Source organism: Liolophura sinensis, chromosome 1, assembly GCF_032854445.1.
Source record: "Liolophura sinensis isolate JHLJ2023 chromosome 1, CUHK_Ljap_v2, whole genome shotgun sequence".
NCBI classification, from domain to species: Eukaryota; Metazoa; Mollusca; class Polyplacophora; order Chitonida; family Chitonidae; genus Liolophura; species Liolophura sinensis.
In genome coordinates this window covers 44445692-44470485 of record NC_088295.1, presented here as the reverse complement: position 1 = coordinate 44470485, position 24794 = coordinate 44445692, and the positions used below count along the sequence as shown (strand labels likewise).

Sequence of the window (24794 nt, the reverse complement as noted above, 5' to 3'; positions counted from 1 at the left end):
CAAAGAACATGTACTGGGCTAATCCAGTACTAGTGCTTACTGCGTGGTTAAAAAATGTCGCAAAGTTTATTTTCTCGTGTATTGTTATCATCATAAAACATGAAACTCTCTGGAATAAGTTTTAATTAAAAAAACACTTATTCTTTTGAAACAGTTGGCTATGGCGTGCGTGTATGTGCGATGTTCCTCTAATGTTGTCAAGTTTACCTTATACCTTGATAAATGGCACGATCTTTTTGAGCATTGTGTTTAAAATAGCTGGTCAGGACAGATCTCTGTACTGTTTTGGGCGGCGTATACACGTACGATATCGGGTATTGACTCCCGGGAGCCAGTTGTGCTAGTTCTCCCCTAGACTGTTCTTCTTTACACGGATGGTTAAGCCAAACAGTAACATACACCAATGTTTTTGTAGATGTCCCCTAGTCATTGATTTACCTTGTCAGGTCAAGGACTCGGCGGGTTCCCCGTATTGCAAGTTGGTTGGTTGATAACTAGGGCTCGGTGATCGCATAGTTCAGGTAACTCGATAAATTGAACAAGGTTCATTGCATGTGGCGCGAGCACTACAAATCAGAAATCGGGTTTCAAAGTATAGTCCTATACCGTGCGGGTTGCGTTTGCGTTTTAAAAAAAAAGAGAGAAAGGCCTCAGAACATTTCTGAAACAAGTGTTCCCTGAAACAAACATTTACCTACTGGCATCATACTCAATAGTATAATAACGTCATACTCAATAGTATAGTAGCGTCATACTCAACAGTTTAATAACGCCATACTCAATAGTATAATAACGTCATACTCAATAGTATAATAACGTCATACTCAATAGTATAGTAGCGTCATACTCAACAGTATAATAACGCCATACTCAATAGTGTAATAACGATAGTATAATGTTATAATGAATAGTATAATAACGTCATACTCATTAGTATAATAGCGTCATACTTATACTGTATGTCAGTTTCATGGGTGGAGAGACAAAACTGAATAATGAATTACTATGCAACTATCTTAATCCAAAGTGATAAACATATGTCATTATATCATAAAAAAGCTGCTGAAGTCATTTACATTAAGACTTGAGGTTTCACTTGTCCGTACATTTTCATGATAGAGGCATTGCTGAATCGACTGCTGGACTGTTGGCAAGGGTGTAATGTTTATTACTTAATATTGTATGTATAACCTGGGATTAAGATCTTAATCCCAGGCATGACTGTACTCCAAGGTGTTTTAGCAAGCTCTTACGAACAGACAAGGGACACAACTGAGGTCGAACCCCTTTCAACACGCCATCATAGCCCTTTGAGGTGATATGGCCGAGATAATAATGAATGCCACGTTAGACCTCAAGCGTATAAACGTAAAAAAAACCTTTTCCATGGTGGAACGTTTTCTCCACGGTTAGAAAAAGTTAAGTACCTCACAGGAGAAAATGATTAAGGTAAAGTTTCAACAAGTATAAGTATATATATATATGGACACTTAACTAACCACACTTATAGTAGCTTGTCGATGAGTATTTCGATACACTGTGCACCAGAATCCATCTGGATTCATGAAACGGTGAGTTTTGTTATGGTTTTCTCTCTGCCTGCGTGTATACGCCTACACTGTCGTTTTAGAGTCCCCTTTTACCGTCGTAAAATAGTTCAATGAAGAACATGGAGATAATCTCATGCCATTACCCCATATTCAGTGGACATGCGTATTGTTTTTGGAAATTCCAAAATTCTTTAATCTAATTTAGAGCCACATTTCATAAACTGTGAGTCATTGAGACTGGTAGCTGGTAATTAAAAAATTAGGTACATTCAATAAAAAGAATCTCACCAAATCATCGAGATGCAATAGGCCTACAATTCACGTGAAAACATGCTTTTTGCATACTTTGTATTGTCCGTTGGGGAAAATAACCAATCTTGCAAAGCACGAGTTAACTTCCCATCAACTTCTGTCGAGTCGCACGAATGTGATATCTTTTCCCGTGCAATGCTTGTTCTATTCTTACATGTGTACTAGTTGAGGAGTGGGGTACCTCTAATTTGGAATACGACAGTTGTGAGTTACGGTGTGAAACAGCGCCAAATGTGTCGGACTTAAGGAAAATAACATTCACAGCTATTCACATGCGCATTAAACCTTCACTAACATAAATCGATGTCAACCGAATGTTCCTATAAATTGACTGTTCTTAGGTTTGCACCAAAAATGGCCCATGGCAATGACACAAACTGACAACTGCCAGAGTCTACATTACTACAGCCAACTGTGCGTCTTAGTCACGTGATCCCCCTCAAAATGTCATTCATTTCATTAATCTCTTGACTTGGCCATACATCTGCCTGCATTTAAGCTGATAAAGGTTATGACCTCACGGTCAGTCTTGTTAAAACAGCATGGTGTGTCGGACTTACAAACTACTCGGAAAGTGTGATTATTTTCATGTGATTACCATGGATCCTTTTGGTTCGGCGAGTTTCGATTAATGCTAGGGATTTGTTTTTGCGTGTGTGAACAGCCGTAAATGTTCCTTACCCTAAGTCCGACACATTACAGGAAATTTTATTTGATTACTAGAATATGGATTTTTGCCAAAAATCTACGGTATAGCCACTTTAATTAAAGAAAACAAAAACCAGGATAGCAATATGCATATATATATAAGTTTAATGACAGTTCTCTAATTCTATGTATAATGATAACGACTTTTTCTAAACTACAAGTCCTTGACCTATTAAGAAAAAAAAAATAGTTAGTAAAAATAAAGAATGTAACTGTTACCAGTAATTGCAAAGAATTACAAAATATATACGACGTCCTTATGAAACATCTGTAGCACTATAGAATAAAATAATCTACACTTTTTCCTGTCCTATAGCTTTGCTAAGTATTTGCATACTCAGAACTCAGAACATAGCCATCTTTTTTAAATAGCAAATTTTATATCAATTTATTGAATATCATGCATTGTGGTTAGCTGTTGTACATAACCAGTGATCTATAATGGTTGTGAATAGGGTAATCATAACATCGATACCATCCACCGTAAGGGGATCTTTAAGTATTGGGAGCAAACACTGGGAAGAAGTGGGTTCGAACTCTCGGCCTCGAAATCCATGAATATCGTTTCCCTTTAACAAACTTAATTAGCAATTTTATCGTCAAATGACGACGGATTACCTGTCCAATCACTGTCATGCACTGAGAGTATATTTGTCACTCGTACCCTGTGTATAATAACGCGCAAGCTACCGTAATCGTAAGCTAAAGAAAATTTTTAAAATGTAACAGATGTTTTCATGTTGCATGTATGGTTGCGTATTGCTGCAAGAATGCATGCCTACAATTGTAGACCACGTGTTAAATACAATCTTAGCAAGCATATGTATGATCTTATAATGCTGTTTTTATAATTCTATTTCAGGTTTTATAAGTTCATATTAAATGCAGTATATCTCCAATTCTCAAAGGCGACGATAGGCATAGGAATACAATACTTAAGCGCTTCCACGATCACAATGCTGTTCTTTTGGATGAAGATAGTTGAAGAATGATATCTGTTATTTATTATACAGAAATGAGAATATGGTAATGAAATTTGAGCAAAGATCTACGTATATAGAAATGCATGAAGAAGGAACTTGACATATAGCAGATGTATTTCCGGTGGACAGTATGCCGGGCATGCGTGGTTACTACAGGCAAAGGCTCAGACTAAGTTTCTGCAATATAAGAGGAAAATAAAATAAATTTGTTAGAACCACATCAAAACTTTTTTATAGGGTTTGAGAAAAAAGGAACCTAATCTACACCATAGGGGTTCGACCATTTGCAACCTCGGGATTTATTTCTTTGAAAAAAACATGGATGTTGTCTAAAGTGGAATATTATGGTTATCGTCTGTCTTTGACAGATTCCCCGAGATAACACCTATTGTAATCAGGATTTCTTGAGTCTAATTGGGGTATAACATTTGGCAAAGCATCCACTTGTATAATTTGTGTTATCCTTAAAAATAATTATAAAGCTAACTTATTTATTTCTACACAGTTGGCATCAGACCAAGGTATGTTTCGGAACAGATGAGGTAATCGCTCTTGGTTTCGTTTAGCCCGAAATTGATTTTAAAGTGTCCTTTGAGTGTAATTAAGATTATTCTGCGAGATTTTGTCCTGATCAGAAATTTAATAGTTCTGGCAATATGTTTGATAAAAAAATCTCATGGCATGAAAAGGATTTCATAATGTATAAAAGGCGATTATTTTGTTTTAAAAAAAAAGATTTCTTCTCCCTTTTAAACCCTATATCAATCTTTCATGTCTCCATGAAACGAATAACAAAACAAACAATAATAATAATAATAATACAAATTGAAAATCGTAGTGAGGTTCCAGATAAGCAATTCCGTTCTTCGTCATTAACATAATTGATCTTTTCAGGCCTGTTCTGTTCAATATTCATTGTTTAAAAACAATATTTTTTGTTTTATTTCTAGTTTTACATTCACGAATTTATAAAGCTATGGAATCAATGACCCAAGTGTCCGCTGAGGTTTGATTAGTAGTCCATGCATGAAAAACAAAGCGATTTGCATGAAGTTTGGTCAGTTGTACAGCTTTCTAAAAGGCACGTTAATTAATAACAGAAGTGTTACTCTATTCAACAGTATAACTCTACGTTAATTTAATGCAATCGATCTTGCAGGTTAGTCATGCACACGAGGGCATTGGTGTTAGTCTGATAAAAAGTCATGAGTTTTAGTGGCAAGAAAGCATTTGTGCGGTATTTTATTGTTGCTGTTCTTTTTTTAATCATCTGTTCAAGTAATAGGATTACTTGAAGTCAAAATGCAACTAAACAGAAACAATCTATAAAATCTGGGAAAACAGCAAAGGTCGTTTATTAATACACATACGGTTTGTTTCATAGTGGTTATGTATAGTGTTTATAAAAGCTTTTGAAAAAGACATTTTGTTACAGTTTGGCTGAAATTGTCACCAAATTTTGTGAAATTGTCACGAGATTTTTTGTGACTTAGTAAAGTGCCTTGTTCTTCACGAGTGTCTTAAAAGTTTTACGATACAGTGTTTAACAAAGGTAACAAGTTTTTTTTTCTTAAGATTAAAACTTTGTGAGCTGTGCCGCTCCCCCACATAAATCTCCATATTTTTTATCTCCATATCGAAATACTAGAAGCTTCTTTGTTTGTGTTACAAAGGAAAGAAAATAAATTCACGTGAGATTCATGTATGAGATTACTCACATTCACTGTTATATTATAACCGGTAATTTGTGTATACATGCCTCTGGTGAGAAAAGGCTGTTTATCCTGAAAGCCAATGTTTATGAGGCGAATGGAATAAGTATCTTTTCTTAATGGCTGCTTGGTTTAAAGAAATATGATGAAAAAGAAATCTCGAAAATAATCTAAAAATATAAGTGTAAAATGTATAAATATTATGCAGAATTTTCAGTAATGCACGGTATGTAAAAATATCAAATCTAAAGTCCTCCAAGAACGTAGTTTGTTCATAACAAAAACATGTCGGAGAGAATCCTTGATGACACAGAATCATTACAAGAATATACTTTTACATAAATTTCGACATGAACTTAGTGTGATGTCTTTTCAGAAACACATCGTGTACTTACCCTGGAGAACTATGACTGAAGTTATTATCGAAAAAAAAAAACAAGTCTTCAACTGGCCAAAACCAATTCCAACTTTTCTTTGACACAACACCTTGGATAAAAGTCCACAATGACATAAAGGCAGTGTCCACCCTAATGGCACCAGGAAACTACCATAGTGTACATTATTGTAGGGTCAAGAAGATATTCAACGTGGAGAGGTCAAAAGTATCCGTCACAATGGGTTCAACAAAATTGTCCATACAGAATGGGTAGAACAAAAGAATACATCACAATGGGTTCAACATAAGTATCCACCACAGTGCGTTGAACAGAAGTATCCACCACAGTGCGTTGAACAAAAGTATCCACCACAGTGCGTTGAACAAAAGTATCCACCACAATGGGTTCAACAAAAGTATCTTCTACAGAAAGGTCAACAGAATCTCCAGTGCAGCCAGGATCAAGAAAAAGGAAGATTGGCGCGAAAGCGGAAAGGCAAGGAAGGTACTTTCACTTGTAATAAATTGTCTGATATTAAACATTTAATCTAATAATAAAACTAAGGGTTACACTATAAGAAAACAAAAAATATTAAGAGTACATACTATTAGAAACCACCGTTAAACAAAAGTTGTTTCATACACAAAAAGTTATGGTCAATATTCAATGTTACATTTATCAGATTGATTAACTTAGGCTATATTCTATGGACACTATATATGGTTTACCCTGGATAAGAAAAAGGAAGCACCGGAGTCGCGCATGCTCGTGAACCCTAAGCCATTATGACATCTGCCACCTAGCGTGCAAAGGTGAGTGCTAATGGTTACCTGTTACGTCTGAATCTAACGGCCGTAACATGACACTTCAAATATAAACAAGGATTTCTCAAACATCCGAAAATATATATAGAATACAAAAAAGGAAATCATATGTAAAATGTTTGTAAAATTCGGGAATGTGTTAGACATGCATAAAAAAGGGGAACAAGATTTAAATTTTGCTTTCATCAGCAATCAAAAATTTGCTGATGGCGTATATTCCACTGTGTTGACAATGGGATGTCGATGGGTTCAAACGTTTCGGTGTGGTGAGAATTTTTACGAATGAAGTCCACCACCATGTGTAAATTGGAGTATTTGTTGACTGATTTCTTCGGATCTGTAAATTCTTGTCCATATCATGTGGGCAAGTATAGCATATGGCAAAAACAATTACACTGTGATAAGTTTCAAGTGCCAACCGATTCCAATGCCCTACAGATCGATCTTTGGGAACCGGGTGGTTCTGGCAAGGACTAATGCGTTAGGGGTAAGGCGTGGGATGCTCGTGGGTGAGAAGGAATGAAGGAAGCTTAACAAGGATCATCCTGTCATCCTTACATTCTTGTATCGGCGTTGTGATCAGGTATGTACACTTTGCCCTTGGGCGTGTCGATGTCTACTCCTGGGAATCCATCGTCGGGAATTTCCCAGTAATCACTGTCATCGAACAACCCGTCTCCTTTAGGATTGTCAAAGAACGGCAACCTCAAAATGAAGCCTGCAACACGAAATCATACTTATATATATATAACAAGCCTATTATTTATTTTACCTTTATTCGCAATACAACCATTTACGTAAGACCATGGCTAACAGCGCCAAAGCGATCTTACACTAATTTGACTGCTGCTGTCATGACAATACACACGAGACAGGCGTTGCCGTAGTAGTTACAACGTACGATCGCAGTTTGGAACTGGGGCCACTTTCACAAAGATGTCGTACTTGTAAGATATCGCACATATAAGACTATGGCACGTTAACAGTGACGCACAAAATATCGCACGACAAATGTATGATAAAAAATGTTGTACGCTGCTTTGTGAAACTGGACACAGAGCCTTAATTTATAATCCTAAAATGCCTCATTCCTTAAATGTCTTGTAGAACAACTATTAAACCTGATAAAATAATACAAAATTCTACATGGAAAAACATGACACGTTAACTTTGTAGAATGCCACTGGATATACTGGCGTACAAAGGTACAATAGTCAACTCCCCTTATCTCATTATTCATGTACTATTTTCAGCAGATATTGACCAAGTAACACTTTTTTGTGAAAAAGTCAGTTGACGTAGCGAATTAAAAATGCGAATCTTCATCAAATTTAATAAGAAGAATCACATATGTACTTAGCAGATTTTCTTCGATCAATAACCATTAAGGGTAACCAGGCACGATATAGGAAAACATCGTCATTGTCACTATGTGTAACCATTGTAAAATTATGGACTCTCCATAACAAAGACTTCTTAATGCGGTTACCCCTAAAGTAAAACACGAAAACCTCTTGCTTAAGTTACCAATGTTCTGACATGAACAACACGCAAGCCACATTGTCGGTCTTCGTGACTAAACACATTTCTATTCTTAAACACAAAGGCAACTGGTCAGATCGTCTTACCAGTAATAAGCCCTCCTCCGATTGCAATGCCAATGGTCACAACGAGCGCGACGATCTGAAAGCCTCCTTGAGTAATGGCCGACCGTCCGAGACCAGGCTCAAATCCCAAGTCACCGGCTGTCACGTTATCCGAGGGGATTCGTGCGGCAAATGTGTTGTACAATCTGAATGGCAAAAGTGAATAAGGATGCACACATTTATCTACAAGTGTGAAATTAGCTTATGGTTGGGTAACACAATGTTAACTTGGGCTGGGAATTTGTAGATTGCTCCACTCTCAATGTTCATGGCCTTGGCGACAATGAACGGTCAACGACGCTTGTGGCCGTTTTGCTCCATCTTAAGTTCATTGATGACCGATCAATATGGTGTCTTTACGTCACGCGTGGGAAAGATGGTCCGTAATTTGACAACGGTCCATGATTTACTCTCGACACCTCGGTGTTTCCCATAAAACTGACCACCATCGTATAACAGAAACATTCTTGAGTGTGGTCGTAATCGACAATCGAATAACTAAATACATATTACTTTCTCTGTTCAGTACAAATTAATTATATTTTTCCCCCTAACTTGTCACAAGTGTATAGGTGTACAAAAGTGTTTACCATTCTACTGCGCTCATATATGAAGTTATCCTTACAGCTACGTATAGATTAAAACACGTGATATTCGAAGTGAATATCAGGTTTGGAATTAGAGGCAAAGTTCATGATATACACTATATTCCAACTATATACACTACTGGGGTATAGGAGATATACAAGTATCGTTGTAACTCGACTGGGACTGGGACACTTCAATAAAAGCGAGAAAGTTAGTCCAGAGATTGAAATTTGATTTGGATTTCCATATTCTTGACGTAACTGAAAAGCGTTGACTTTATTACATGTGTGCTTCTTGTTTGGGAATTGTTGATTGCTTTGATTACTTCTTTTTTTCCCATAGCAAACCATACCAATGTCGCACAAAATGTTGATTCTTTGGTAATATACAGATCAAATAAATGGGCAAATCTACATGTTTCCCTTACCCCGGTACCCCATAGTTATCTTCCATTGCCAAAGCTGCCGCCACAGCCCCTGCCAGACCCGCCAAAATGCCCGGCATTCCATGAAGATTATTCACACCGCAGGTGTCATGAATCTTAAGTTTGGAGCTGAGGAATGGCTGAAAAAGGAAAAATAACACGTTTATTCCTCGGTCTGTATTGAATACGCCTTCGTACACATCGTATTCAGATATATACTTTCATTCGGTATACTTTGTTACATATGATAAGGTGACTTTGCAACAAAGTGTCAAGTTAATGTTGGTTACAGTTAGCAAAGCGTTGGTAAATGGGTTGTTGACAATTAGTGACAAAGTGACCGAGTCTTGATATTTTTAGCTTTGGTGAGCGTTTTAGTCTGATTTTAAATGACAATGTATTAAATTAAATGTATTCTAGTGATGTGCACACCCAACAAAGGCTTAAATTTTTGAACCACCTAATCATGAACCAAATCCTGAATAACATTTACTGTGGTATGAACCATTAACTACACCCTGGATGTCATTTCCTGAAATATGAACCAGCTAACCATGAACCACAAACTGCATGACTTTCCTTCCGCTAAGAACTAACTAACCATAAACTACAACTTACGCGATACTTACTGTGATATACTTGTACCCGACGGTCGACAGACAGCCTGCCACACAACCGATGAGAATGGCCCCCCAGGGTTGTATCATCAGATCCGCCGAGGTACCTACAGCCACGCCTCCCGCTAAAGTCGCGTTCTGAATATGCACCTGCATGATCGGACAAGAAAATTAGGATTTTAGGCCTTACAGAAAAAAGTCGACAAATCTAGGCGTCGTTTCAGATATTCATTTACCAATCGTCAACCATATAATGTACATTTTGGACCAATTTCCAACACAGCGTTTAACATAAACGAGAAGTAGAAAACAGTCGATGCCAGGAAGAGGCAAGAAATGCTCTTTAATCAGTATGCAAGTCGTTTACCATGCAAGGTTATAAGTAGTTTATTATTTCAGGAACGGTTCATACATCCCACGTGGCGATGTTATACCACATGATGCATGCGTAGTTCTTAGCTATATACGCTATGATGTTCACTACAAGTCTAAAGAAGGGTTATATTGAAAATATATTGAAGGCATGATTTCCAGTTTCATGAATGTTTTGAATTCTAGTTCCGATATTAAAACTACATGCGGTACATGACCTTAGCGTACAAGATTAACAACGTAACTGTTGTAAACAGAACATGCACGTACAGTTGGGACGAAGCACAACACTGACCGACAACCTGAAAGTGTTGATTAGGTTCACGTTTGTGGGTTTCTCCTATATCTTACTGTAATACCTAGCAGTGCTTCTGTCCTTTGTGCATTCATTTGTTTAATGGTATTTGTGCATGCTCTGTTTGAATGGAAGCCTTGATACGTACCATGTCCAGCTTGCCCTTCTTGTCGACCAATGAGGAAATAGCAAAGGTCACAACGGTGCAGGCAGCGAGTGAGAAATACGTGTTGAGAATAGCCCGGTGGCGATAGTCTCCGGAAGCTGCTCCGCCATTAAAACTAGGCCAATACATCCACAAAAATATAGTTCCTGTTGGATAAATTTATTTGTTCATTATTGAAAAGGACATAAATTTTGATATATGATTCCATTTAGTCTTCCAGAAAAGTGCATAAATATAAGTATTGGAACATGCGCTCAGATGACTTTCTTTGAGATTAAAACTGACCATTTGGTCATTTTAATTTACCAGTGCCAAAGGGGTGTTATTTACTAGTGAAAATTACAATGAATTTCACTGATACAATTCCAAAATCGAATAGCTCCGTCCGAAATAAAGCAAACCTACCGATCATAGAAAACAGATCAGAATGGTAGACACTGCCTTCCTTTTTCGACCTATCAATATCGTCTGTGTAGAGAACTCGAGCCACAGCCAATCCAAAGTAAGCTCCAAAGGCATGAATAAACATTGACTCACCGACGTCAACAACCTTAAAAGAATAAAAATCCACGATCTGTCTGTTTAAAGTGAGCGCTGAATACCTGAAGAATAGTTGATTGCTCAGTTGAATCTATAATTTTATCACTGTACAGGATCAGTAAGTAGTGAGTGATTACGTCTTGACGCCACCTCGGCAATATGTAGATATCAGATCAATATACACACGAATGTTACATCATTGTTTTTGATAGATACCGATGTTAAACGTCTTATATAACAGTCAAAAAATCCACGGAAAATTACACCTTAGTGATACTTACGCGGAAAATTTCCAGACCAATCTTTTCGTTGACGACAAATAAGGCAACTTCGATAACTGACATGATGATGATCTGAAGAGGACTTGTTTTACCGAGCACAGCTCCGAATGAGATGAGGACAGTAGCGGCGGCAAAATCGGCTGTGAGCATCCTGCAAGGAAAAATAAATTTATTCACTTATTTATTTGACAGAAGTTTTACGCCGTAGTCAACAATATTTCACCTATACGACAGCGGTCAGCATTATTGAAGAAGGAAACCGGGTAGAGTCCGGGGAAAGCCTACGACCATTCGCAGGTTGCTGGAAAACCTTTCCATGTATTACCGGAGAGGAAGCCCGCATGAGCTGGACTTGAACTCACATCAGTGACGGCTTTGGTGAGAGGCTCCTGAGTCAACGCGCATCGCTAGCACGTTAATCACTATAGAAAATAATGATAAGAACAATTTTAGTACCAATGTCATGGTTATTTATTGATGTATTTGATTGGTGTTTCAAGAAATTTTCACTTCAGTGACAGCGGGCAGATTATGAGAGGAGGAAAAACAAATTCTCGAGGTAAACCACTTCCTTTCACCAGCGAGGATTGGATTCGACCACGCGACCTCATAAGTCATTGACCACTGTCGCCGCTAAACCTTTTATAGGCTTTCAAATGATGGCATGTAACGACACCTTATTTGTGACACGTTGCAAAGCTGGGCTTTTATCTACTTTCTTCAATACCATGTATTATCTTTACTGTCTCTCTCTCTATATATACATATACATGTATATTCCATAACTATTCTTATTGCATAAATGTATGGTGTGTGTATAAAGGCTGTCTTATCTTCTCTCCACCAGTTATAGGTGTGATATTTACTATACTGTCTGAATATATCTCTGCACTTGTGAAACATGGCGACAGCCAGGTCGTGTTTGAAGATATAGGCAGCCAACAATAAATGTATAACTGTAAACTAGGTGCAGACTATCCTGCATATGGATTTGACCGGATAGGAGTTTGTAATGTTACTCTGTGCTTCGAACTTTGTTGACCGTGGAAAAGACATTTTTTTATATGCGAATGGTCGAATTGTGTATTTAACCCGCATGTTGATGTACGAATCACGTGAGATCTACTTTCTGTCAGCAACTTGCGGATGATCGTGGTTTCCCCCGGGCTCTGCCCAGTTTCCACCCACCATAATGCTGGCTACTGTCGTATAAGTGAAAGATTCTTGAGTACGGCGTAAAACACCAGTCAGATAAATATATAAATAAATAAATAAATAAATAAATAAATGAGATCTACTTCAGTCAGAATCTCTGAAGACCCATTGGATACTTTTTGATATGAATATTTGTCACTGACGTGCACAAGGCTTGCAATACACGTAATATACATATACGTTTCTCGAACGAAATGACGTAACATACACAGGAAGACTTCCGCATAGGCGTTAAGCAAGGCTATATGACAATGGGAAAGTTGGAAATGTTTTATGTGTCATTATCGAGTTTGCTAGAATACACCATTATCAATATGATAATATCCCTTTCGTATGACCACACAAACTTATTGCCAGCAAAAGTTATGTGTAGATATGCTTTTCCAAATCGCACATTCATTTCAGTGAGCTATTACTCACCCGCCAACGTTGAGATGAAACTTGCCATCATGTGATTTAGGCAAGTGAAGAAGTCCATGGAAAATCGTTCCCCACTGAAGGACAAAGGCAGCCACGAGCAGATTGAGACCAACACTGGTGAAGCCGTAACGTTTAAGGAAGGTCATCAAAAACCCAAATCCAATAAATATCATAACATGTACATCTTGGAACACTGGAAAGTAAGCAAAAACAGATATTGTAGTGCTTTTACATAATACTAAAACACATTATTGGCTGTTGGGATTCAAGACTACAGCTCCCTCTTTAAAAGTGTTTGTCTATGGATGGCCCATGACTAATAGCGTCGCAGGCTCGAATCCAGCTCTCAATTTTATTACTGTGCCTTTAAATCACGAGGTTTCCCAGGGAGCTGACAAAGGTCGCAGATTTATTCTGGTTTTCTTTACCAATAAAGCTGATTACTATATAAACTTCTTGTGTAAGATATTAAACACCAGTACACAATGGTAACAGAAAATGCGTACACGACAATGGAACCTCATAATTTTGTAGTGAATATAAAATATGGCGCATTTTAATATTCTTACGCATAAACAGCTCAAAAATAGCACTATATTATTGTTAGTTTGCACAATATAAGGCACTTAAGGCACCCATGTAAACGTTGTAATGGTTGTATGTATGTATGCTTAGGGTTTTACGTCGTACTTAACAGTTTTAAGTCATATGACGGTAAGAATTCATGAGGTGTTGTGCAAATATAATATGTGTTCTTGTGGCTGGACGAGTTCATGCCGCCAAAGTGCTGCCGAAACTGAAGTATCATGCCAAAGACACCAGACCTGACACCCCACCCAGTCACGTTATACCGACAACGGGTCAACCTCTCAATGTGGGGAGACAAGCTATTCAGCAACATGTAACATTTTAAAGTATTTGCTGTGACCCTACCCGGGTTTGATCTCATGTCTCCAGACTTCACATCCCGACCTATCAATTAGGTCACCCAAGGTGTCACACTGTTTGCAAATATTTATGTAACGGTGATTAGATATGACATATGAGAGTAGATGCGAACGTTTCAACAGTCGGGAATTCACAATAACTGTCAATCAAATTGTATATTTATATCTGTACATTATCATGCTAATTTTGTAAACACAGTTTTGATATCACGCTTTGCGTTGAACGTAATGAAGCTCATATGGAATAGGCTTAATAAGCAAGCCAAATTCTCATTGAGAAGATCCAACTCTTATATTCTATCTTTCATACCAGCATTCCTGATAATTCATATCGTATATTTTGTGTACTTTGCTTCATCCATTACATTTGGCCGTTTGACCTGTTTTACCTATATATATATTATACTGGTTTTATTTTAGAGTATAAACTTTAAATTGTTTTGATGTCACAAAGGTCTGCTTTCCATACATGATAACTTTCCCCCCATGTATTTCGCGAAAAATATGATGATTTAAGTATTGACTGGACAAGTCTATAGTTAGTTGCAAACAGCAGGCTATAAGCCTATATTGTTCACTTACATACAGCCGAGTCTGAAGTAGGGTTGTTAAAAAATACCCACATCAATTATCTTACGTGAAGTAATTTAATACCCCTAGAGATACGGATCTATTCCTTTCACACGTGAGTTCATGGTACGATATACACCTGTGCCCAACGAGCTCTAAAAAAAATCTGTTGATTTAAACAGAAAGTTTGTCCGACTGATGCTAGAATGCAATTTGTTTTTATAACATAATACTGGGTCATATTCAACTTAATATCTTTATGTTAAATTAATAATACATGCGTAGTATATTTAACAGAACACTCTGAATGCATTAAGAATTCAATCCAATAAAATAAATTGACTGAAGCAACAGACTTCTGTTCTATGTAACAGATTCCTGCTTTGTAAGTAATGCAGCGAACATCTGTGAGTGTTCTGTTGTTTTTGTTTTGTTTTTTGTTGTTTTTTTTTTAATTTAACAACTTAACAGAACTTGACAGATTGACAGATGCTGTTCACAACATACATTTATCATACGTGTATTACAGAATTCCATTTCTTACTTAAATCTTCAGTGAGAAGCGGCATGCATTTATTACTGATTAAAACACTGAATGCAGCAATGGGTGCAATGTTAAGTACAACATAAAGTGTATCATTGAATGCATCGTAAAGTACAGGCCTGAGTAAAGAGCATATAGTGCAATTCAACAGCGGTGTGCAATGAAATAGAAGACCACAGAGCTACACAGCAACAGTTTAATCACACGAACGTACTACATAAAACGAGATAAGCTTACATCATCTTTCAAGATGAAAGCTGGAAGCCTATTGTTTTCGCTCAGACGATTAAACAATTATTTTCGGACAGGGGTTTTCGTCCATTTTGTACAAGTACAAATCACAGCTTTTTAAAATTTTGCAGCAACATTCTGAAACTTGTGTCGCTAGACCTGTTAGTTTGGCGAAGTCTCTAAATTACTTGAAGGAGACATCAAAATCCGCTTAAACTTGGTATATTTTGTATACCATAGTGTACATATGGTCTTAAAAAGTTCTGAATTTGGATATAACTATGATGCATTTCAGTGTATTTAGAGCCAGTGATTCTGGGTCTGCTTTCGATTTTTGTCTGTGTTTGTAACTTTTTGACATCAGTCAAATTCGAATTTTTGTGTTTTTTTGAAGTTACGAAAGCTAAAAAAAAAATTAATTTCCACCAGATTGTAGCCCTATATATGCTCTTTCGTAGAGGTTGAACCATCAACAGTTTTCTCTCTACAGGTGTTTAAATGACATGACCATATTTTAGAAACAGAAATTTAAACCTATTTGTTTAACCTAGAGGACCACTTGACAGTCTTATGTTTTTCAGCTTCCTAGTTAACCTTCCTTGGGTTCTGAGAACGAGTCGTGTATCTTTATATATCCGCTTTGTTGTGTTGCTAATTGACTGTTATACCATTGTCATGTCACAGACTGATCTGTACTGAACCAAAGGCTGAAAACCATTCGTGAAGACTGCTTGAAAGCCGTGAAACTGCAGGCAGTTCTAGTTGGCTTTACGTCCTCTATACATATCACCTTGGACCATCCACAAGTATTTCCATCCGGACACTCTTTTTTATATCAGTTTACAGATTTAATGCTGCAGATTTAAAGTTTAATGCTGACACATTTGCTATCTTTATTTTACTTTTTCTCCATCAATTCATGTTTGTTCATGGATTCGCTTTGCAAATACAAATAATCCTGCTCATAGATACATAGCAGTTTGGTAAAGGAACCCAGGACGACGGAGGACAGCCTGCAGTTTAAGCTTCACGGTAAAGGGTGTAACCATGGACACATTCAAATGTAATTGCATACTGCCTTACATATGCCAACCTATTTCAGTCGTTCCCGTCAAGTGTAAGGGCTTTCATTATACATATGGTGTAGTTCTGTAACCCTTTAGTCGTTCCACTGGACTCTTTCCAAATAGGGCAATAGTATGAAGCTCAAAATTTACATTTTCCACCGCCTGTATTCTTCGTGAAAACTATAGGTGAATATAAAGGTTGCAGAGGTACACATTGAAGGCCTACACGTGAATGACCCACATTTTAAGAATGCGAGTGTTATAAAACGATAATTAACATACCAGTCAATGAACAGCCGAATTAACAGCCAATGGAGCATCAGATGTAGCGTCCCGTATCTGTCACATATATATTATATATGGTTTATCTTCCGTCCACTTTGACATTCATTCATTCTGGATTGTGTCCAGCGTGAATACAGGTCTCCTTTCCAATCGGTATTATCAATCATTTTTATATCTGGTTTTTAATCTTGTATTTGTTCGCTTTTTCGTGCCTTATTTGTATAGTGAAAAGCCTAAAGTGCGGAGGATCTCACTTCAAAAAAAGAAGTAAAAGTGAGACCTCAGTTCAGGAATAATGATATAAAAAATGTGCATGATAGATGAGCAATGTGAGGAGTAATTGGTTTAATATACCATCATAGTTGAAGGAATCTTCCTGGGTCAGCTTTCAAAATAGAATCCAGGCCTGTTTGTGATCTATAATGGCCAGTGTATATGTGTTTTGTCCACGGTTTGCCCTGAAGCTTATGGCTGTCGCCTTTCTGGCCTACCACAATGACTTGCAATTTCCCAAAGAACAATGTCCTACAAAGACTTCATTTTCTGTCTCCTATACACCTTCATTATCTAAGAAGATGGTATCACTAGAGAAGATCATTTTCATACATGGAGAAAAAAGGAGGTCGCTTTTATTACATGTAGTCGTCTTATATTGACGTCTTTCATTTTTCATAACTGTCAAACTTGTAAAAGGCCTTCTCCCCTTCAAAACAGCCATCTAAAGTTATGAATTATTCTGTTGTCTTTTTAGGGGTAATCATTGTCACAAAACACAGTGCACATGCACTGCAGCGTAATGGTAGAAAACGATGTATTTTTTGTATTCCACTCGAATCTCTATATGTGTGTCGCCCAGCCTGTCTAATTCAGAGGCAATGATTAGGTATAAACATCACACCCAGTCGTTCCTATATATAATTATCACCTGCATATCCCAGAACCAATTTTCAATATATCCCCGATATTTAATTTAAATATACTCAAAATGAACACTGACATAATGTGCTTAGCTATCAAACAGAGGAGCCATAATTAATGCTCAAAAACATAATGAGAACATAATGTATATATTTATACAAGATTTAACACAAGCACTACAGCAATGACATAAAATGTATGCTTCAGTAAAACTTCGTACATTTGCCCTCCCGAATAACTTTTTCGTAAATGTATCACAAGGTAATCTTATGGACGATCTTCTCACCCAATGACAATTTACTTGACTTGTAACAGCTATGCCTGACTATATAGTACAACGTTCAGGTGCATGGTTGAGATTTATATATGCCATTAACAGTTTTAATAGCTGTTGTTGCAAACAAATTGCACGCTTCTTAGCTCCATTATTTGAAACAAAAAAGTACCTAGCAAGAAGATGAATAGTACTGAGATTTACGCACTACACATGTTACGTACGCAAGTTTCCAAAAACGACAATAGCGGGCTATGCATATACTCCTGGTTATACAATATATGGCCTGTATATAAACTAGACTTGTTGGTATATAAGAGATTATCCAATGAGATGTTGTTTTTATGCAAATAGTGCTTCATTTCTTCAGTGACCTTGCATGATAGTTTCTAAAAGGTTTCTACATGTTTGTGGAATGTGGTATTATAACAGTTTTGATCGTGGGTTTCCCCCAGATTCTATCAGGTTTCCCGCCACCATAATGCTAGCCGCCGTCGTATAGGTGAAATATTCTTGAGTACGGCGTAAAACATCAATCAGATAAATAAACAGACAAATATACCAGTTTAGAAGTTTAATAAAGAGGGAGTGAAAAGCATTCCAAACCAAACTGCTGTATTGTTTTCAACTTACCAATCTCGAACACCTGATACAAATTAATTACATACAGAACACAAAAAATGGGGATGTTTTTATATTTTTCTTTCAACAGCATAGTGACGAGATATGAAGAGATATGCGCTTCAGAAATGGAGGGGAGGTTAGGTCGAGGTTGGGGGGACAGGTGTGTGTTGCGGGTGTGTCGAGGGAGTGAAGTGGGCGTGGTTATGTTTAGCGAATGATCTACCAGTCCTGGGTGCAACGACCTTCATTGTCATGAAATCATCTTTTCTCGTCGGTGTCAGATAACTTTATCTTACTAAGGATCGAGGTATTTTTTACAAGGTCAGTGAGGGTTTCAAATTTCCAGAAAAGTCACCTGATTTCATATCAATGTGTGCAGTCATCCAAACTTTGTGGGTTAACAGCTGAAATGATGTTACTGATGCAGAGCTGCTACAAAGACAGTGACAGCGAATTCATTATCCAGTTTATGATTTTTTGAGGCACAACCGCAATTATTATTTAAGCTTCCACATGATATTTCGTCATGGAAAGCAGTATACTTATATTTTTGGTACAAAAATTATCATGAGTTGAGCTCAAAGATCAGTCTTCTGTGAAAATGCATATTTGTTCCCTGTGGTCATTTAAAAGTAACTGGATAAAAAAACACAGATGCTGAGCTTTAGAACTTGACTCTTGGAACTTATGCTTTCTCGAGTAAAAAAAAAGCGTCTAAACATGGGTGAACTACTGACCGATTTAAGATCACGCCGGACAAAGAAAGAAACGTTTTCTATTCCCTCTGAAACCGTTCTGTTCTTTTCATGAGAACTGATTTTACAATATAGTAGATAATAGTGAACAAGTTTGAACGAGTTTGAGAACTGATCAAACTTTCAATCCCTTAACTCGCTATTATCAGCTTTTTGAGGCACAGACAAAAATCGGTAACTTAATTGCGCTATATTATTCACATTTTAAGTCTTCTTGTTAAGAGCTCCTATATCCACAACATTTTGCAGGGTAAATGGCGAGGCCTAGTGAGTATCTAGGACAAGACCCTTGCCTTACATTCCAGCCATGCATCCTATCAGTCTACAAAGTTTTCGACTAAACGGGGTCAGTTCTTTTTTAGTCATACTCCAATATCTGAAATGAGACTAAAAATGGAAACTAAATTTCCCGTGCAAGATTAAATTGAAGTGACTGAAGTTTGAAGTTTTCATAATTTACATGAAGTGATCTATCATGGAGAAGTACAGCATGTAAACTGTGCATTTTCTTGATGCAGTCAGGCGTGTCCACGCGAGATCGATTTAGCTGACATTTTACATTAGTTTTTTTTTTTTTTAATTTTCTTTCAAAGACGATTCGTGTTCTTCATACTATTACATGCACAATTAAATCTTCTTGCATTTGAGAGACGAACTGTAGCAATAAGAAAATGACATACTTTTCTGAAACAGTCAACTTGGGCCACGATATCCTTAGAGCACTGAGACAAAACCAATAGGTTCGCTTAATGACGTCACTCCCTTAACGCGCATGCTATGTGAGATATTTCTTACGTTAAGGGCCGGCAAGTTAAATAAAGTTATACTCCTTCGAAGAGACATGGCGAAAACTTACTTCTGCGCACCATATAGTCTTCCATTTTCAGGCCCATCATGGCCCCGGTTAAAAGATAGTTAAAAGGTAAAGAATTTGACCGGCGAAGCTACGCCAGTTTATAGTTTTTTACAACTGCATATTATGTTTATGTTACACATAAACACACAATGTGACAGACAAATTGAAAACAACCAAATTAAGCACTTGAGCACAGCCACAGGCCTACACATAAACGCACAACCTGAATCACTGTTCAACACAGTCCTACTACGGCGATATGACTGATTTACTGTAAAACGTATAGCTGGCTTGAAGCTGAGAATGCAGTAAAAACACTCAATGGCTCTTTTCACGTTGGTCTTGTTTTACCGCCTTGAAGTTTAATATAGATACATAAATCACTATACTCTATATGGCATGAATGATCGTAATCCGATTTTCTGATTGAAGCCGGAAAAAGGGGAGTAAATCCTCAAAATATTGTTTGATGATGTCCTGTCGCATATTACAGAGCACATTTCCATTAGTGTGGAGATGTATAGTAGCTACATATCTATATGTCACTATCTGAGCGACGCACTCGTGAACCCTCATCAGAAGGTTTAATCCTTTTGTCTTGAAGGTGAGCACGTATAATTTACCTTTTTAAATGTCAAACTATGTCCTATCTTTCTTTCTTCTTTCATCTGTTAAATGTCACTTAATTCCCTCGTTAGCTCCTTTACCGCCTACTACAATTTGCGCTGGTGATTTTATATACATTTTTTCTAATCATGGTTGCTACAGATGGCGATGAAACTCTTGTCTTTATATGGTATAGACAGGAAAAGCGGTTTGGATGTGGTGTTTTCATTCAATACAATCCGTATGCAGATGTCAGTCAACTGCATTCTTCCGTAATCTGCTTCTTTGAACGTATTTTACATAGGACCTATGCATTGTGATAGACAAAGGGTTCAAAGTACTATGGGGCTACTTGTCATATAAATGAAAGTTTTATTTCTTTTCATCATATATACAGTATGAAAACTGATTTAGAGGTTTACATATGCTAGTTTCTTACAACCTGCTTTTATATTGTCGTGTTAGGCTTATATTGGCACATTCTACAAGCGAAGCATCATTCACAACGTCACAATGTGCGTGAGACTTCTACTATGCAACAGCAATATGCTTCATTTGTATGTGTGTGTATGAAAACTGCTTGCATTTACACTGTAACATTTTGCTGCGAATCAGAGATCCGAGCACGTTTATTAATTATGCTACATATTGCTTGTAAAATTATTGTACATTTATTACAGAATTTTCCACATTTCAAAACAAAAATGTAAAACAAATTCGCAACGAAAAGTCCCGTGGGAGGAAATTTTCAGGTCGCCAGCACATATACCTTGCAGGAACAGTGGAAGGGTGAATTCAAAACATGGTGGGCGTATGTTTGTCTTCTTCGATTCAAAAGTTTACGGCTGAATTACTGTTAAGAGATGGTTTATCGACGCAGGTTTTGATAAGTCACATGTTTACACTTGGTTCAAAAGTATACCAAATATAAGGACGTGTTCGAGTTATTAAAGCAAGTGATTTTCCACGTGGGGCTAGAAGGGACAGGGGCTGAGTGCTATACATATAAAAGAGCGTCTCAGCTGGTTAGAGCTAATAGACTCCTACACTCACTGTTTCACTATATGATGTTCTGACATATATATGATTCCATTTATCTGTACTATACCGTACTCATTTCAGTTTTCCTTGTGTCCCTGTTGAGCTCGGCTTGAGTGATATATTGTGACATTGTATGTGTGACTTTTTAGTTTTAGTCAGCACATGGACGCCATACCGTAACCTTATGCACGGTCAATCCATGCTATATATAAACTGTCACAGCTATTCTACATATGGGGGCTACAGTAGAGCTGGATTAACTTTGCTAACAGCATAGAGCCATGCATTGTTTCGGCCGGCCAGCTGACTTCAAGTTTTCATTGACTTTCTAGAGACGACAACTGTAGACATCACAGTTGGGCAACCTTTTGATATGTGAACAGCAACAAGTATAACGTCACTGAGATTTTTTTTACTTTGATTTGATCGGACTATTCATCTTGGTATACGAAATTTTGAAATTAATTATCACACACTGACAACGATATTAAAATGTGTGGACAACACAGCCGTTTCAGTAATTCTAGACCAGTTATTATCAATGCTCTTGTTTGTTTTTAACCTAATTCTGCTCAAGTTGGGGTCGGGGGGTGGGGGCGTAGAAGTTGGTACTGTTTAAGCATTTACCGGAACGGCTGGAGCCAACCCCCAACTTAGGTAAACTGTTGTCTTTTATATCTGATCCTATTCGACATATACGACATACGAATACACTGACACTTTGATAACTTTGAAATTTGTGTAACAATACAATAGAATCCTCTTGAAAGTGAAACAATTTTACATGTTGGGTGAACGTATGTAATAACAAGGCGTGAATCGGTCAAAACCATATTTGAAAACATCCAAAAGGGCACTAAGAAAGCACCCTCTTCTTTTTCGCTTCTCTACGACCTGACGGGTTTGAAATTAGGAATGACCTCTGACTGTAAAGTGATAAATGTTAATGATGCGTTCATGGTTCATAGTATTTTTGAAGGTCGATGGTTTCACCAGCAATTCGACTACAAAACAAAAATGACCTCTGACTGTATAGTGATAAATGTTAAAGATGAGTTCATGGTTCATAGTATTTTTGAAGGTCGATGGTTTCACCAGCAGTTCGACTACAAAACAAAAAATGACCTCTGACTGTATAGTGAATAAATGTTAAAGATGCGTTCATGGTTCATAGTATTTTTGAAGGTCGATGGTTTCACCCAGCAGTTCGACTACAAAACAAAAATGACCTCTGACTGTATGGCGATAAATGCTGTCAGCGTCCCTAATCCGTAAAGTGGTGTCCACAGTACGTCATCTTTGCATAGAGCGCGGCTCCAGTTTAGACAAAAGGTCAGGAGGCATGCAAACGAATAATGCATTTGGATTTTACTAGCTTTTCACTGGAGCTGCTCGCATATAAACAGAGGGTTAGTGTTTCTCTTCGCTTTCCGAGTCTTATAGGTCAACCAGGAATAGACCGCGAGCAGAAAAAGAAAATACATGCGCAAAGCATATGGCTAACAGTATGGCTGCGTGGATTCCAGTTAAACAACTTTTAGTCAGTGGAGGTAACACTGAAAACTATAAAACTTTTCGATCAATAAACGTACCTTGCATACATAGACATCACTGAACGTATGTATGCTAAGTTATGATTTATGATGTGTTAAGATGAGATGATATGGGGCCCCTGTTGATTCCCAGCCTTTTTTCAGCAAATATATACTTAAAGGCCGAGAGTTACAAATTTGTCAGTTATATATATCTTCTTAGTTAAGAAGTTCTTCAATCAAGGGAGTCCATGGAAGTAAATTACTGAAAGTAAAAGTGTTAACTAGAACATGGTGCGCTTGACTACAAGCGGGTAAAACGGGCTGTTTCTTCACATACCCAAAACTAAAGGTAGAACTGACTTAAATCATTACATGGCGTGACCCGTGACACTTCCGCACCTTACCTGAACTTTGCTAATGAAAAGTTTATTCATGTATTCAGTAGTAGGCCTACAAAGTTGTTGTTTATGAAAGAGCCGAGTGCATACAAGTAGGAGAGATGTTCTGGGTGATCACGGAGGCAGATCTGTATGATAAATTACACCGGCCGAAATTAGTATATCAAAAAATGAACATTTAATGGGTGAAAATCCCAATTCTATGTGTGTTGTCAAGTGAAGCGACACTCCAGCATGCTAGAGTAAGCTTTACGACTTATAACTTCTTAAGTATACATTACTACGTTGAGATACTAATATAAGACGTCTAAAGAACGTATAAGCCCAATACGTATACGCTAGATATTGCACGGACCTATGTGAAGTCAGGCGTGCAGCTGTTACAAATGAGGTTTATATTCGATTGATGTTTAGGATTAAATGTGCTGTTTTACTATGATACGATACAAAGCTATAGCATGTTAAAATCGGGACGAGTAAAGCAGTATCTTTTCTTGTTATAGCTTATATGCAGACTAAAACTAAACCTGAAGACTAAGCTTTTTACGTTTTCGTACGCTTGCACGTTAACGGCTTTGGAATCTAGTATGCACGCAGGCATACGTATGGTCATCTTTGTTGATGTTGTCAGTATGGCTACGGTCGACAATATACATTGTTAAATATTGTATAACATAAATACAAATAAACACATCCAGATGCGCCATCTTTATAATGGAAGTCTATTGCATGAAGAGTGTTGAAAAGTAGCTTGACTTGCAGCAAGAACTAATCTTACAACAAGAACTGTATAAATAAAGTGAATACAAGGTGTGGGCTAGATATAATGACTTACATGGGTATGTCTCCAAGACGCCGGTTTTTCCATTAAGAGCTTTGCTGACATTGTTAAACTTGATGATATGAGCAGTGGTATCATAATCTGCCCAGATTGCAAATATGACGACAAATATTGCCTGCAAAATGAGGAGAACTACGGAAAGTTTGCCACGTCGAACTGCCATTTTTCTCGACCTCACTATATATATCCACCATCCGCCGTACAACCTTTGTATTATCTGTTGCTTATGTCTTCAAACAGCTGTTTGACCGCAACACGGATGAAACAGGCGA

The 24794-nt window shown here is 37.4% G+C and overlaps 1 protein-coding gene across 1 annotated transcript; it reads right to left on the bottom strand.

Moving 5' to 3' along the window:
- Nucleotides 1-2657: 2657 nt before the first annotated feature.
- On the bottom strand, nt 2658-24794 carry LOC135474956 (ammonium transporter Rh type A-like). Its single transcript, XM_064754663.1, has 10 exons — nt 24517-24794; nt 13031-13223; nt 11396-11546; nt 10980-11124; nt 10557-10720; nt 9754-9891; nt 9128-9264; nt 8095-8258; nt 7025-7184; nt 2658-3730 (listed from the first exon to the last, which is right to left on the bottom strand). Exons 1-10 carry the CDS (start codon nt 24683-24685, stop codon nt 3718-3720), a joined length of 1434 nt encoding a protein of 477 aa, XP_064610733.1. The 5' UTR covers nt 24686-24794; the 3' UTR covers nt 2658-3717.

What these genes read in the sequence shown, in the direction of transcription:
- LOC135474956 (XM_064754663.1), bottom strand. Translation starts at nt 24,685, where the DNA reads ATGGCAGTTCGACGTGGCAAACTTTCCGTAGTTCTCCTCATTTTGCAG. An exon ending in TTTCATCTCAACGTTGGCGG is followed by an intron (nt 11,547 to 13,030) that starts GTGAGTAATAGC and finishes TTTTCCTTGCAG; the next exon opens with GATGCTCACAGCCGATTTTG. An exon ending in TCGGGTACAAGTATATCACA is followed by an intron (nt 9,265 to 9,753) that starts GTAAGTATCGCG and finishes TTCCTTTTTCAG; the next exon opens with CCATTCCTCAGCTCCAAACT.